The following is a 15,562-nucleotide window of genomic DNA, read 5'->3' as shown; positions in this document are numbered from 1 at the left end:
GTACATTTAAGTGTATACCTATATATTTGGGAAGCAATGTCAATAGTTTTTTATTATCTTTTAATATGTATATATTATGTATGTATTTTAATGTTAGTAGTATATACTTATATTATTTCACGTACATATTTTTCTATTATCTTATTTATTATTGTTGTTAATCTTAATACATGTTTTATATATATATGTGCATATATCTCTAGTATATATAAGTATACATTTATGTAATATTTCAATAGGTTTTATTCCCAATATGTATGTATCATATAAATATTTGAGTGTTATACTATACATATATTTTCAATGTGTATATTTTTATTGTATTTTTATCGTCATATATATTTTTCAAGCTATATTACATTTTACATATTATCATATAAATATGTACATATATTTTTTAAACTACCTTATGCACATTATTTTTAATTTTACATTATGTATGTATTTCTCATGTTATTAGTTGAACAAATATTTTTATGTTACCTTATATACATATTATTATTTTATATTATTATTACTAAGTATATTTTGTATTCGTTCATGATTTGTCTTTAATTTTATTTCTTTTGCAAATGTCATTGTTATTGTTTTTCGAATGTTCTAGTATCCCATGCTAATATTTTTCATTCATAATGTCATTATTTGCATTATTGATTTATTTTAAATTCTTACTTTAGGAATATTTTTTCCTATGTTTTAATTAATTTCAAAAATAAGGTAACGTATCGACTTGACATTAAGTCATCGAATTTCATCGCTATGTTGGGTGAAACTCCATTGACTAGTGTTAAAACGGTATGTCCTTCTGAAAACCTGAAAAAACTAAAATTTCTTGTCCTTTCAACCAGATCACGACTAAACATTACATTGAACTCGTATTTTTGAAAATCTAGACAACACATGTTTATGGGATACCAATTTTTGGGCGTCGTGAGGGTGCTAATACCTTCCTTGCCCGTAACCAACTCTCGAACCCTAAATTTTCTCTGGATTTTAATGTAGACCTAAACTCAGCCTTTTATTTGTTTTAATAGGAGATTTAATAGGTGTCCGATCACACCTAAGAAAAAAGATCGGTGGCGACTCCATGTTTATTTCAAAAATCAAACGTCAAATTTTAAACTTTTTTTCAATAAATCGCCACAATTAGCGACCAACCGAGAGTAAAATTTTTACGTCGCTACAATAATTACAAAGACACAAAAAAGTTCAGTGACTAATTAAGTAATTTACCATTATATATAAAGCATCCAACCCTTTAAATGACAAAATTTTGAAGCAACTTGCACCTTTTGTTTTGCTGCTATAAATATAGAAAATAGCAAAGGAAGAAATTGTTTGGACCAATATGCATCATACAATGTATTTTGTATTTTTTTTAATTAAATTTCAGTCAAATTTATCACAATATTATAAACTAAAAGCATCTAAATCTGGGTTTTAGTGCACTAGATTTCCACAATTTAATTTTAAATTCATTTTTTAAATGGAAAATAAAAAACATTGACCAATTTATAAACAGTCCAAATATTTTGATTATTTTATTTTTATTTTTAATAAATTTATTATAAATTCTGATCGTATCCATTAATATCTAAAATTGTTCATAGTTTCTCTTCAAAACTCATGAATAGAATAATAATGTGCTTTAATATATTTGTACCCACATCTTCTTACATTGTTAACAAAGCATATACCAATTGAACTAAGAGCTAATCGAAATGCACTTTGTGGCAATAATGCATAACAGTACAAGTCAATCTCTCCTCTTTATGATAACATTGCACCCCATGAATTTGTTGCTCTATTAAAAGCTTTCTTTGCCTGCAAATAGACAAAATAAAATTTAATATTACATATATATATATATATGTAAATATATATCATAATATATATAGGGATACAGCAATATTTAATATTTAATTTTGCATTTTTTCTAATTAGATTCTTGAATTATTTTTTAGTTCATATTAATTTCTAAGCTTAACAATTTTTCTCAATTTTGATCTATATTAGGACATGACATTATAAGATTATACCATGTCATTATCATAATTTTTAAGTGATGACATGATACAATATCGAGTATTACGTTATCATTTGGATCAAAACTGAAAAATTTGACAAATCCCTATATTAATATGGACCCAAAAAATTCAATGACTAAATATTACTTTATCCCATATATATATATATATATATACATGATTTATCTAGCTAGCAAAAGTGAGCTTTACTTACTTCTTCCTCCCATTTAATGTTTAGAGTTACTATGGCTAAACATATTGCTTGCACAAAAAGTGCCACTATTAGACCTGTCCAAAGTCCCTGCAAACAGTAATCAAAACATTATTAAAATTATTATTAAGGGTAAAATAAATATGAAAGATATCTCGATTATATTAAAAAGAATTTCAAAAAATCATTGAAAGCAACTCAACTATTACCTCCCCTCCAAGATGGTAAACAAAAGCTAGTACAACTGAACAAGGGGTACCAATAAGATGATATGCACCCAGATTAATCCATGCCCCAATTTTTTGCCATCCACATCCCCTAGCAACCCCTGCAATATATTTTTTTTATTCGTGTACTTCTTTATTTATAGGTAAACTACACTCAAGGTCTTATTTAATATATTCAAGATCATTAAATTATTCTTAATTTTATGTTTTGAGCATTAAATTTTAAAAAGTTACAAAATGACCCTTAAACTATTCAAAATCTTTCATTTAAGTTATTGGGCTGTTAAACTTGTTGTATAGCTTTCCCTATTCGCACTACCTGTACCATTATTTTCTATACTTCAAATTTTTTTTCATGAAACAATTTTGAACGCCACACATCTACAAACTAAAATCCAAACAATTTTATTCTTCGACCATTGATATTGATTGTAAGATTGACTTCGATTTAAAGTATATTATTCTTCTCGTCGATGGGTACTAATTCATTGTGGCTTAAATAAAATTTTTTGAATAGTTCAATGATCATCTTGTAATTTTTTTAAATTGAGTAATCTAAACATAAACTTATTAATAGTTTAATAAGTAGAGTTTACCCTTTACTTTTTATTTTTTGGATACATTGGCATAAATGGGTAAAACTAGTAAGTTGGGGGCACACTAACCTGTAAGTACAGATTGAATACCATCAATAAGATGGGAAGCAGCAATGAGCAGCAACATTTGTCCTACGTATTTCACCACTTGCTCATCTTTGCTATAGAGATAACCCCAATATTTTCGACCCGAAATCATGACGGTGCCCATCAAGGTTCCTTCAGTGACCACCATCAACAACGTAACACAGATCGCTAGTCGAGCGGCCCGCGGTCGCCCGGCTCCTAGTTCATTGGAAGATCTTGTGCTGATCAAAGAATATAACCATAAGAGGGAAATGAACAAAAAGAAGCAATTAAACCGCATGAAGTTATTGAAAGCTCACCTTACTGCAGCACTAAGTCCAAGGGGTATCATATAAATTGTTGAACATGTATTAAGGCTGAAAGAGTAACAGATTCACAATTGGTGAATGATGTTTGATGACATTATTGGAGGCCCTTGTATTTGAAGTCAGATTGTATTTTACGCACTCAATTAAAAAAATAGGCAAATTAGCCCCTATACATTAGATCAAAGAACTAACTGATCCTTTCTAGTAAAAATTCTATCCCTTGGTATTCTTATAAATTGGTGTAGCGCACAAAATAATTAAATAGTGACGTGGTGTGCCATATATACCTCAAACTGACATACAAAGACCAGTTTTTAACAGTGAAAATAGATAAAATTTTTAATAAGAGGATCGATTTATTCTTGGATCTAACGTACAATGACTAATTTACCCATTTTTTTGAGTTGAGTGAACCAAAATACATTCTGATTTCTAGTAAAGGGCTCTGTGATACATTTACCTAATTTAAAGGTATCGCATTTAATGGAATGGGATATAAACCTGATTGCCAAAACTGAAGTTTCAAGCTTTGGATTTGGAAGCAAACCAGATAAAAGGACCATCATCTCAAAGGACCAGATTTCCAGGCTGTTTCGGAACATGTACAGACGGATTTACAGTTACAATCAATACATTCATATAACTATGACCATAAACAATCATAATCACCTGAGCATTATAGCTGAAGGAATTGATAGTTTCAAGAACTTAAGGATACCATAGAAAGCTTCCATGGAGTAACCTGTCCAAGTTTTCTTACAAGAAGGAGAGGTTCTGACATACAATACTAGAAGCAGAGCATTAGTCCAGTACGAGAATGCGTTCGCCAAAGCGGCGCCTTTGTTTCCGAGACCGGACTTGAACACCAGTATCCAACAAACAAGGATGTGAAGTAATGTTGTGAATCCTGAGATTATCATCATGGGAACCACATTGTTTTGAGCTTGTAAGAACCTGATATGGCATTCCTGGATGGCGAAACCGAAGATGCTTGGCAACATGAAACGAGCGTATTTACCGGCTTCGGCCGCTATTTCCGGGTCTTGTCCGAAGAATAAAAGGATGGAAGCAGCATTGGTCCATATAAATGCCAAGGGAATGCTGGCTGTTAGTAGAACAAGCAAGGACCCTTGCAAGTGAATACCAAGCATGTGATACTGTTTTGCTCCAAAAGACTGACCACAAAATGTATCTAATGCACTTGCCATTCCCCTCTAAACCATCACAAGGGGGAAAACATTAGAACTAGAAGGTGAAATTCTACTATTAGTCCACGTACTGCACATAAGTTATAGATTTAGTGTTTACATTTTAATTTGATAAATTTTAGTCCCTAACTGTTAAATTTATTTGGTTAAATTATAATATTAATCCTATACTATTTGTAAAATTGTAAATTTAGTCCATATTTTCTAATTAGATAATTCTTAGTCACTATATTTTTGAATATCAAAATTTCAATTTTGATAAAAACAACTATCGTTAAATAATTGGCTTTCTGTGAGTGAAATTAGTAAACTAACATAACATCAAATATATATATATATATATATATACACGATAATATGTTTGGCTTAAATAACAAGATTTTAACTTAATAGGATTAATACTGAAATTAAAGAAAAGAAAGGACAATTAAACACACGCTTGTGTTCAAGTGAAAAGGGTACTTACCAGCAAGCTAAAACCAGTAACGGAAGCAAAGGAAGTAGCCATTGAAGCACCAGAAAGTGGAAGCTTACCAAGATGACCCACAAACATTACTGATATAAGCTGCAAAGCAAATACCAAGAAATTGACAGATACAAGAGGGCCAGCTAACAGGAGCTGCTTTTTAACCTCGCCCAATATCTCATCTTTGGCAAATCCCTGTTGAGATTGAGGAATTAGTGGGGATTCAAGGCAGTCCCTTCGCTCTTCAAGGTTCTCCATGTATTTGTTTGTTCCCCAAGAAAGCTCTGGTTTTGCAGAGCTAATGTGGGAAAAAAGAATCAAAGTGATTCCATAAAAAAACAAAAATGGCTACAGATATTATGAGTAGCGAGAATCGAGCTGACTCATCACTAGCACGCTTTTCTTTTGTCCTAATTGAAAGAAATATAAATTGATTTATTTCGTCACTCTGAACATTTGATAAGGTCAAAGATTTGAATAGATAAAAATATTAAAATTCAGTTCAATAATTTTTTCAATTATAGCAAGATAAATTAATATTTTTATAAATTTGAATTTTTTTATTAGGAATGAAGTTGGTGTACTGAATTCATACTCTTACAAAAATAAGCTAAATTTGAATAAAAAACAAAGAGGAAGGGTAGATTGAAAGATCAAAGGTTTGAAGTTGACTAGATAAATATTGAAGACTTAAAATTAGCTAGATAAAGATCAAATTATTTTTTATATTGTTAAAATCTATATTTATTTTATTTTTAATTTTTAATTTTGATTTATTTAGTAATAATTTTTAAGAAAAATCTAGCTAAATTTTAGCACTGGAATTATCTATAGTAGACTTCCCTTTGGGATAGAGGTGTTCATGGGTCGGACCGGGCCGGGTTTGGGTCAGGCTCAACTAAAAAATCATACCCATTTATTAGGCTCGGGCAAGGCCGAGCCTAAAAATGGGCCTAAAATTTTACCCAAATCGGACCGGATAAAATACTAAAACCCGCAAGGCTTACCGTCAGATAATTTTTATATTATTTTTAAATATATATAATACATTAAAAATACTAAAACATCAAAATAAATATTTTTCAACAAATTAAAAATAAATTTTAAAAATATGTAGACTTAAATAACACTAAGATAGATGCAACTTAACAAACAAATGCCTCTAAAATAATAAAAATTAACAAATGCCTTTAAAATAATAACAAAATTAACAATAAAATAAGTTTTATATAATATTCAAACAATAACAACAAAATAGTAGTAAGATAATAGTAAAATAGTAACAAAATAGGGAGAAAATAACAAGAAAATAACATTCAAAAATAAAAAATAAAAAAAAGTGCAGATTTTTTTGTCATTTAGTGAATTCAGGCCGGGCCGGGCCTGGGCTAAAAATACCTTACCTGAGGCTCGGCCCAGCCTATTTTTTAAACGGTTTATTTTTTGTCCAAGCCCATTTTTCGGGCCTATATTTTTGCTCAAACCCTCTCACATTTCAGGCGGACCTTCTGGCCGGGCTGTAACACCCCAAACCCGGCCCAGACGTTATGACCGGATCCGACATGCCATATCGAAGCGTTCAAAACATTTTATATTGTTGATCCAGAAAAACTTACTTAGTGTTTTAAAATATAATTTCATTATAGGTTAAAGTGAATGGAAGTCATGCACCGGTAGGAAACCTAAAAGAGGTGGTGAGTCCATCTGATCGCTAAATACCAAGCTCCTTCGGATCCAATCCTAGACATGCATACCGTCATTGCCACACCTTAACGTCATGGATATTTCTAGGAAACCGATTTGATTAAGTCATTTTTAGGAAAAGTGATTAATCTTGGAAAATACTTTCATTGCGGAAGCTTTGCTTGTTGTCGTGTTATTTTGAAATCAATTGTTGTTTTTTTTTTTTGAAAACGCGCCCTAAAGCTGTCCAATTTCAACAGTTAAAATAAGTAATACCTATCTTTGTAATACATATTAAAACCATCAAAAAAAATTAAGCGGCCTTATTACATTTAAAAGCCCAAAACCTTAAACGTAATTAAAAGGATGTCCAGTTCACCAGAAGAAAATCAAACTTTCAGAACGGGTAGCCACTCCGAATTCCCTCACAGCTCCAAGCCCACTATGGTTGGGGATTTCTGCGTGGATGAAAATAAAAGAGGTGAGTTTGGGAAACTCGGTGTGTAGGAAAACCCATTCAAAGCCCAAGTCACCAAACCACGAAATAGAATAAATTGGCCTTAGCCGAATGAATCTGAATAAAGCCCATAGGCCCATAATGAGCGAACAGATATTACATGTTTATGCAGAAACCCAACCCAGATTCATCCATAACACCCCTATACCAGCCTTACACAATTTGGGGAGACTACTCGACCCACCCAACCGCTACACACCACAGAAATCGCAGCGAGGCTGCCAGATATTGTGACGAAGTCACCAGATACAGATATTGTGGCAGAGTCACCAGAACAGATATATGTGGCAGAGCCACCGGATTAGATAATCGTGGCATAGCCACCAGAGCAGATATATGTGGCAGAGCCACCAGATCAGATAATTGTGGCATAGCCACCAGGACACTTCCTCCATAATATAACCCATGTCCTCATGCAACAGATATATAATCATGGCATACATCATACAGAATCAGATCGTCATGCTTTTCAGTCAAAATTAACCCTAAGGGTATAACGGTAATTTTGCACCTAGGGTTATAACAGTAATTTTTCATACATAGGGGAATTATAGTAATTTAGCTACTTTTAGGGTTTTCATGTATATCCTAACTATTTATGTACTATCAGAACACTTACCGCGCATACTTATCGAATTGGGCCCGTTGGCCTATGAACCCGATCTTTGGCCCATTAAGCCCAAATTATCAAAATGTACGAAATCGCGCGTACTGCAATTTATTACTTTAGATTACCAAATATACAAACCCAACTATCTTACGAGCATTCGCACACTCGCAAATTCCTAAAATACCGACTTTTCGACATTTCGGCATTTCGGCTTTTGCCAATCTAGTCTATGAGAGGGTGTCAGTTACACACTTGTTTGCGACGATATGCTGACGAGTTCCACACACAAACCGCCTACAATTGGATTACTAACACGTTAATCTAACTATTCAAATACAAACTACGTATTAACCCCTTACAATATTCGGCCAACCACACCTACAGATTATAGTAAGCTTATAAGAAAACAATAAGCAACTCATTAACAAATTTTTGTCAATGTTTACCACATAATCATAATTTCACTGCAAGCTGTCTTCCTGAGCAACAGTCACTAAATTATTTATAACTGGAGCTACGAAACTCTAAATCAAGTGCCGTTAATTTTCCCTGAAAATAGACTCATATATCTTCTATCCATAAGATTTTCAGAATTTTTGGTATGGCCAATCAATACCAGATTTTTCTTAAAGTTTCCCATGTTTCATTGTTTGACTAATCTCACCACTCTTCATTACGAATCAAATTTCTCATTGTACAGAATTCAAAATATGTTCTCGTTTATTCCATTTGAAACTAGACTCATTAAGCTTTAATTACATAATTTATGCAGCTTCTAACTCATCTCCCACAATTTATGGTGATTTTCCAAAGTCACGTTACTGCTGCTGTCCCAAGCAGATTTATTACCAAATCACTCTTTCACACCTAACTTGCATGCTTGTTATTTAAACATGTATATCACCAATCAATCATCACATATCTATGATTTTACTTAAGTATAATCTCTATTTCATCATTTTAAAGCACAACATGTTAGCCGATTTTTCCCCTTAGCATCTAAGGCACATGCATGCTCATTTGTTTGGCTCAACTTCACATATCTTCCATTTTTCATCAAAAGAACATGAAACAACAACCATTTCCTTCATTTTAATTTAGGACTAAATGCTCACAACACAACTAAAAACCAAAATATGCTTCAAGAGTTAAGGTAGAATCAAGAAGAACTCATGAACATCAAGATAGAAGCAAACTACCATGAACTTACCTTCAATTTTCTTCCTCAAGTGACTGAACATTCAAGAGCTTTCTCCTTTCCTTTCTCTTCTCTAATTTTCGACTATGATGAACAAAGATGGACAAAACTTTGTTCTTTTCACCCCTTTTTCTTTTAATAAAATTTCATATTTCATCCATTTAATTTTTTAATACAAAAGACATGAAATGCCCATCATGGAACATTTACCTAAACCATTATCATGGAACATTTACCTAACCCATTATCATGGAATATTTACCTAATCCATTATCATGGAACATTTACCTAACCCATTATCAATTTGTACCATGAATTATGGATATCAAGTGCTCATATTGTCTACAACAACATGATGGCTGGCCACTTCATGTAAAATGGGAGGTTTGTCATGCAAATCCTCCTATTTTGCACTCCTATTTATTTGGCCACTTCAATTTAGCCTATAGCATTTTCAAACATTTTCACATAGGTTCTATTTCATAATTTCACCCCAATTTTTTTATGGAACAAAAATTAACTAAAATTGTCGGGTTCTATCTTAAGCTTGGGCCTTTTAAAGGCCCACTAACATAATTAAACCAATGCCAACATTCACAGAATTCCCGAAAATTGGGGCGTTACAACTCTACCTTCCTTAAAAAAATTTCGTTCTCGAAATTTACCTGATCCAACTAGTTGAGGGTATTGTTGATGCATAGTCTCTTCTAATTCCCAAGTAGCTTCTTCCCTTCCATGATTACGCCAAAGTACTTTCACTAACGGGACAAATTTCCTTCTGAGAACCTTAACGTCTCGAGCCAATATTTGCACAGGTTCCTCCTCAAAGGTCAAATCAGTCTGAACTTCAATTTCTACAACTGGCAGGACATGAGCAGGGTCAGAACAATAACGCCTTAACATGGAGACGTGAAAAATATCGTGAATCCTATCTAACTCTGGAGGCAATTCCAACTGATAAGCCACTGGGCCTACTCGCTTCAAAACCCGATAAGGCCCAATGAACCAGGGACTCAACTTGCCCTTCTTACCAAACCTTAATATCTTATTCCAAGGAGAAACCTTTAAGAAGACCATATTACCTACTGAGTACTCAATCTCCTTACGCTTCAAATCTGCATACGACTTTTGCCTATCAGATGCTTTTCTTAACTGGTCCCTAATTATTCTGACCTTATCCTCAGTGTCAGCTACCAACATTGGTCCAAGAACTTGTCGCTCTCCTAGTTCGGTCCAACAACTAGGTGTACGACACCTTCGTCCATACAGTGCTTCATATGGTGCCATCCGAATACTCGTCTGGTAACTGTTATTGTATGCAAATTCTGCCAACGGCAAGTAATCCTCCCAACTACCTCGAAAGTCAATCACGCATCTCCTCAACATGTCCTCCAGAATCTGAATAACCCTTTCCGATTGACCATCAGTCTGGGGATGAAAAGCCGTACTAAAATTCAATCGCGTCCCCAATGCCTCATGCAACCTTTGCCAAAACCGAGATGTAAATCTGGGATCCCGATCAGAAATAATTGAAACTGGGACTCCATGAAGTCATACAATCTCCGCCACATACAACTTGGCTAACTTTTGAAGTGAAAGTCAGTATGAACAGGTATGAAATATGCCGATTTGGTCAACCTATCCACAATCACCCATACCGAATCTTTCTTTGATGGTGTCAAGGGCAGCCCACTCACAAAGTCCATGGTTACCCTCTCCCATTTCCAAAGTGGTATCTTCACTGGCTGCAACAGTCTAGAAGGTAATTGATGCTCAACTTTCACTTGCTGGCATGTCAGACATTTCCCTACAAACTTCGTTACTTCTCGTTTAAGTCCAGGCTACCAGTACAATTCTCGCAAGTCGTGATACAACTTATTCCCTCCAGGATGCATGGCACATAGTCCCCCATGAGCTTCCTTCAATATTGTCTGCCTTAAATCAGAGTCATTCGGAACACAAATTCTTCCTCGGAAGCATAAAACTCTTTCAGTATTCAGTCCAAAATCCTCATTCTCACCCTTCTCAACTTGCTGAAACCGAAGAACCAACGAGTTGTCATTCAACTGTTTTTCTTTAATCTGCTCAGTCCAAATAGGCCTCACTTGCAATTCTGCTAACAGACTTCTATCATCAAACAGGCTTAAACATGCAAACAAGGCTCTCAAATCAGAAACAACCCTTCGACTCAACGCATCAGCCACCACGTTAGCCTTACCTGGGTGGTACTCAATCGAATAGTTGTAATTCTTAAGCAACTCTACCCATCTTCATTGCCTAAGGTTTAACTCATTCTGAGTTAACAGATACTTTAGGCTCTTATGGTCCGTGTATATAATACACTTTTCTCCATATAAGTAATGTCTCCAGATTTTCAACGCGAAGATCACTACTGCTAGCTCTAAGTCATGCGTAGGGTAGTTCGCTTTTTGAGGCTTAAGCTGCCGCAAAGCATAAGCGACCGCCTTACCCTCTTGCATCAGTACACATCCTAACCCCACATACGATGCATCGCTGTACACAGTAAAATCCTTCCCAGACTCCGGCTGAATTAACACAGGTGCTTCAGTCAGAACTTTCTTCAACTTCTCAAAAGCTTACTGCTGCTTCTTAGTCCATACAAACGGTACTCCTTTCCTTATGAGTTTTGTTAGAGGTGCTGCCATCACAGAAAAACCTTCCACAAACCTTCAGTAGTATCCTGCCAGTCCTAGGAAACTTCGTATTTCCGACACTGACCTAGGCGGCTTCCACTCCAAAATCGCTTCAATCTTTCGAGGGTCTACCTTAATCCCTTCGGCAGAGACCACATGTCCTAAGAAGGTTACCTCCCTCAACCAAAATTCACACTTGCTGAACTTCGCGAAGAGTTCCTTCTTTCTTAACACTCGCAGCACTATATGGAGATGCTCATCATGTTTCGCTTCAGTTTCAGAATATACCAGGATATCATCAATGAAGACGACTATGAATCGATCCAATAATGGTTGGAACACCCGATTCATCAGATCTATAAATGCTGCAGGAGCGTTCGTCAGTCCAAATGGCATAACCAAAAACTCGTAATAACCATACTGAGTCCTGAATGCCGTCTTATAGATATCCGTCTCATTGACCCTTAACTGATGATATCCAGATCGAAGGTCGATCTTAGAAAATACAGAAGCTCCTCTAAGCTGGTCGAACAGATCGTTAATCCTTGGCAGTGGATACTTATTCTTAATCGTCAGTTTGTTCAACTGGAGATAATCAATGCACATCCGCATCGTACCATCATTCTTTTTCATGAATAGCACCGATGCTCCCCATGGAGACACGCTTGGCCTAATGAAGCCCCTATCCAACAACTATTGATTTGAGCTTTTAACTCTACTAACTCCTTCGGTGCCATCCTATATGGTGCGATGGACACAGGCTTCGTTCCAGGCAACAAATTTATTCCAAACTCAACTTCTCGGTTCGGAGGCAATCTTGGAAGCTCCTCCAAAAAAAATATTCGAACTCCTTTACGGTCCTAACCTTATCCACTATCAGTCCCTCCTCTTCCGACTGACTTACAAATGCCAAATAGGTCTCACAACCTTTTCAAATCCACTTCTCGGCTCTTAATGCCGACACCACATTGGACAAATAATCCCTTCGCTCACCTATCACCATAACCTCTTCATCTTTTGTGGTCTTTAACACCATTCGTTTAGCAGCACAATCCAGGGTCGCCTTATGCTTAACAAGCCAGTCTATTCCCAAAATGAGATCAAACTCTCTGAACGGTAACTCCATCAGATCTCCAGGGAAAATCCTACCTTGAGTTTCTAAGGGTACATCTTTATACAGTTTGTCTACCATAACCGAGTGACCCAAAGGACTTAGTACAGATACCCCACTCACAATCTCCTCAGAGCAGTCCAAGTTGTCCATAATCTGTTTTGTGGCCTCCAACCAAAATTCCGCCACATTCGGGGCTATACCAGACACGTCCCTAAAGATCTCCGCTCCGTTAGCCCGAAGTCGTTTAGAAATAGATCCCCGAATTCCGTTACCCATACTTGCCCCGGCAACTCTTTTCAAAACACGAAGCATTGCCTGTGACAGGGCATCATCCCCGGCACCGCAGTCATAAGACTCTACCTCTGTTGCCGGTGGTACTGGTGCATCCACCATCGGCATATGTCCTGATGACGAAGATCTCACTCGAGCACTTCCTCGGCCCCGTCCACGGCTTCTTTCACGAGCGGCTCTTGTACTCATATCGTATTATATTGATTACGAATTTTTATGCATCAATTAATATTCCAGTATTTATTACAGATGTTTTATGAATCAGATAGTAATTCAGAGTTTGTTTTCGCAGAATCGAAGTCTAGCTACAGTTTCAGTCTCTTATCAAATTTTTCTATAGTTTCAGTATCATCCTATCTAGAGTATCCTAGCAGGATTTTAGTACAGACAGATAATTCAGAAAAATATTTAGACAAGTTCAGAGTAATACTTATAGACTTGAGCCGGAGATTCGGAATGCCACCTTCTAAAGATCTAAATTTTGAAAATCGCGTTTTTCCCAAAAAAAATTTGTTTTTGAAAATCTTTATTTTTTTTGTAAACCCATTCCACAGCCGAGTTGTTGCAACTAAGCTCTGATACCACTAAATGTAAGACCCCAAACCCGGCCCAGACGTTATGACCGGATCCGACATGCCACATCGAAGCGTTCAAAACATTTTATATTGTTGATCCAGAAAAACTTACTTAGTGTTTTAAAAGATAATTTCATTATAGGTTAAAGTGAACGGAAGCTGTGCACCAGGTAGGAAACCGGAAAAGAGGTGGTGAGTCCATCGGACTACTTAAGTACCAAGCTCCCTTCGGATCCAATCCTAGACATGCATACTGTCATTGCCACACCTTAACGTCATGGATATTTCTAGGAAACCGATTTGATTAAGTCATTTTTAGGAAAAGTGATTAATCTTGGAAAATACTTTCATTGCGGAAGCTTTGCTTATTGTCGTGTTATTTTGAAATCAATTGTTTTTTTTTTTTTGAAAATGCGCCCTAAAACTATCCAATTTCAACAGTTAAAATAAGTAATACCTATCTTAGTAATACATATTAAAACTACAAAAAATAATTAAGCGGCCTTATTACATTTAAAAGCCCAAAACCTTAAACGTAATTAAAAGGATGTCCAGTTCACTAGAAGAAAATCAAACTTTCAGAACGGGTGGCAACTCTGAATTCCCTCACAGCTCCAAGCCCATTATGGTTGGGGATTTCCTGCGTGGATGAAAATAAAAGGGGTGAGTTTGGGGAAACTCAGTGTGTAAGGAAAACCCATTCAAAGCCCAAGTCAGCTCAAACCACAGAAATAGAATAAGTTGGCCTTAGCCCAGAATAGAATTCAGAATAAAGCCCATAGGCCCATAACAGAACAGAACAGATATTACATGTTTATGCAGAAACCCAACCCAGATTCATCCATAACACCCTCGTACCAGCCTTACACAATTTGGGGAGACTACTCGACCCACCCAACCGCTACACACCACAGAAATCGCAGCGAGGCTGCCAGATATTGTGACGAAGTCACCAGATACAGATTGTAAGACCCAAATTTTGCCCGGGACCCAATAAAACCAAACCCGAATTAAACCTAGCCTATTATCCAGTTACAAGCCCAAACCCAATTTTGGCCCAACCTAATCCCAACCCAAACACAAAAAAAAAAAAATAAATAAATAAATAAAAACCTTGGCCACCTACTCCACCACCTTGGCCACCAACTCCACCACCCTTGGCCACCTAAACCACCCCAACCACTCCACTTGTAAAATTTGGCTATAAAAGCCATTCAAGACTTTGATTTTAAAGAGGGGGGTTTTTGGTTTTTTGGAGAAGGATTGTTCTTTGTTTTGGAGGAGGTTTTTTTGTTTTTTTGGAAAGAAGGTTATTTTTGTTTCTTGGAAAGGCTAGTTTTTGGAGATTAATCAAAGATCAAAGCAAAAGAGGTTTCTTTTGTCTATTCTTATCTTTAGTTCTTTGTTTGTTTATTGTTTTCCTTTCAATTTTATTTTTTTTATACTGAAGTAAAAATAAAAGTAAGAAGCTTACCCATATTTTCATTACCAAAAAGTTTTTTTGAGGTCCGCCATTGCAGTGTGGTGGTGCCGATGATGTGACCCGTGGGGTCCATGACTGAAGCAAAGCCGGACCAACGGCGGATTTAGAAAAGAGGAGAAAGAAAGTTGAGAGCTTTGTTTTATTATTTTATTATTTTTACTATTATTTATATTATTATTATTATTCTTCATGTATATATTATTATTTATATTATTATTATATTATATATGCCCTCTTCATATTTATTTATATTATTACTATCATTATTGTTACTTTTATTATTTTTATTTCTAACTACTATTATTAT

The 15,562-nt window shown here is 35.3% G+C and overlaps 1 protein-coding gene across 3 annotated transcripts; it reads right to left on the bottom strand.

Moving 5' to 3' along the window:
* Nucleotides 1-1,610: 1,610 nt before the first annotated feature.
* Nucleotides 1,611-5,585, bottom strand: LOC108450065 (protein DETOXIFICATION 16-like). Of its 3 annotated transcripts, XM_017747507.2 has the most exons (8): nt 5,131-5,558; nt 4,126-4,670; nt 3,958-4,044; nt 3,448-3,504; nt 3,131-3,369; nt 2,448-2,566; nt 2,242-2,328; nt 1,611-1,824 (listed from the first exon to the last, which is right to left on the bottom strand). In XM_017747507.2, exons 1-8 carry the CDS (start codon nt 5,386-5,388, stop codon nt 1,771-1,773), a joined length of 1,446 nt encoding a protein of 481 aa, XP_017602996.1. In that variant the 5' UTR covers nt 5,389-5,558; the 3' UTR covers nt 1,611-1,770. The 3 variants fall into 3 exon arrangements, with proteins under 3 accessions (XP_017602996.1, XP_052880738.1, XP_017602998.1); XM_053024778.1 differs by lacking the exon at nt 3,448-3,504; XM_017747509.2 differs by lacking the exon at nt 2,448-2,566 and having other exon boundaries at nt 1,714-1,824; nt 5,131-5,585.
* Nucleotides 5,586-15,562: the final 9,977 nt, after the last annotated feature.

Source organism: Gossypium arboreum, chromosome 13 (genome assembly GCF_025698485.1).
Source record: "Gossypium arboreum isolate Shixiya-1 chromosome 13, ASM2569848v2, whole genome shotgun sequence".
NCBI lineage: Eukaryota > Viridiplantae > Streptophyta > Magnoliopsida > Malvales > Malvaceae > Gossypium > Gossypium arboreum.
Note: the sequence above shows the minus strand (reverse complement) of the source record. Positions and strands in the feature narration are given on the sequence as shown.

Coding starts and splice junctions, on each gene's coding strand:
- LOC108450065 (XM_017747507.2), bottom strand. CDS start 5,388: ATGGAGAACCTTGAAGAGCGAAGGGACTGCCTTGAATCCCCACTAATT. Junction 4,045..4,125: donor CCTTCAGCTATAATGCTCAG/GTGATTATGATT, acceptor GTTCCGAAACAG/CCTGGAAATCTGGTCCTTTG. Junction 3,370..3,447: donor GGACTTAGTGCTGCAGTAAG/GTGAGCTTTCAA, acceptor TTCTTTGATCAG/CACAAGATCTTCCAATGAAC.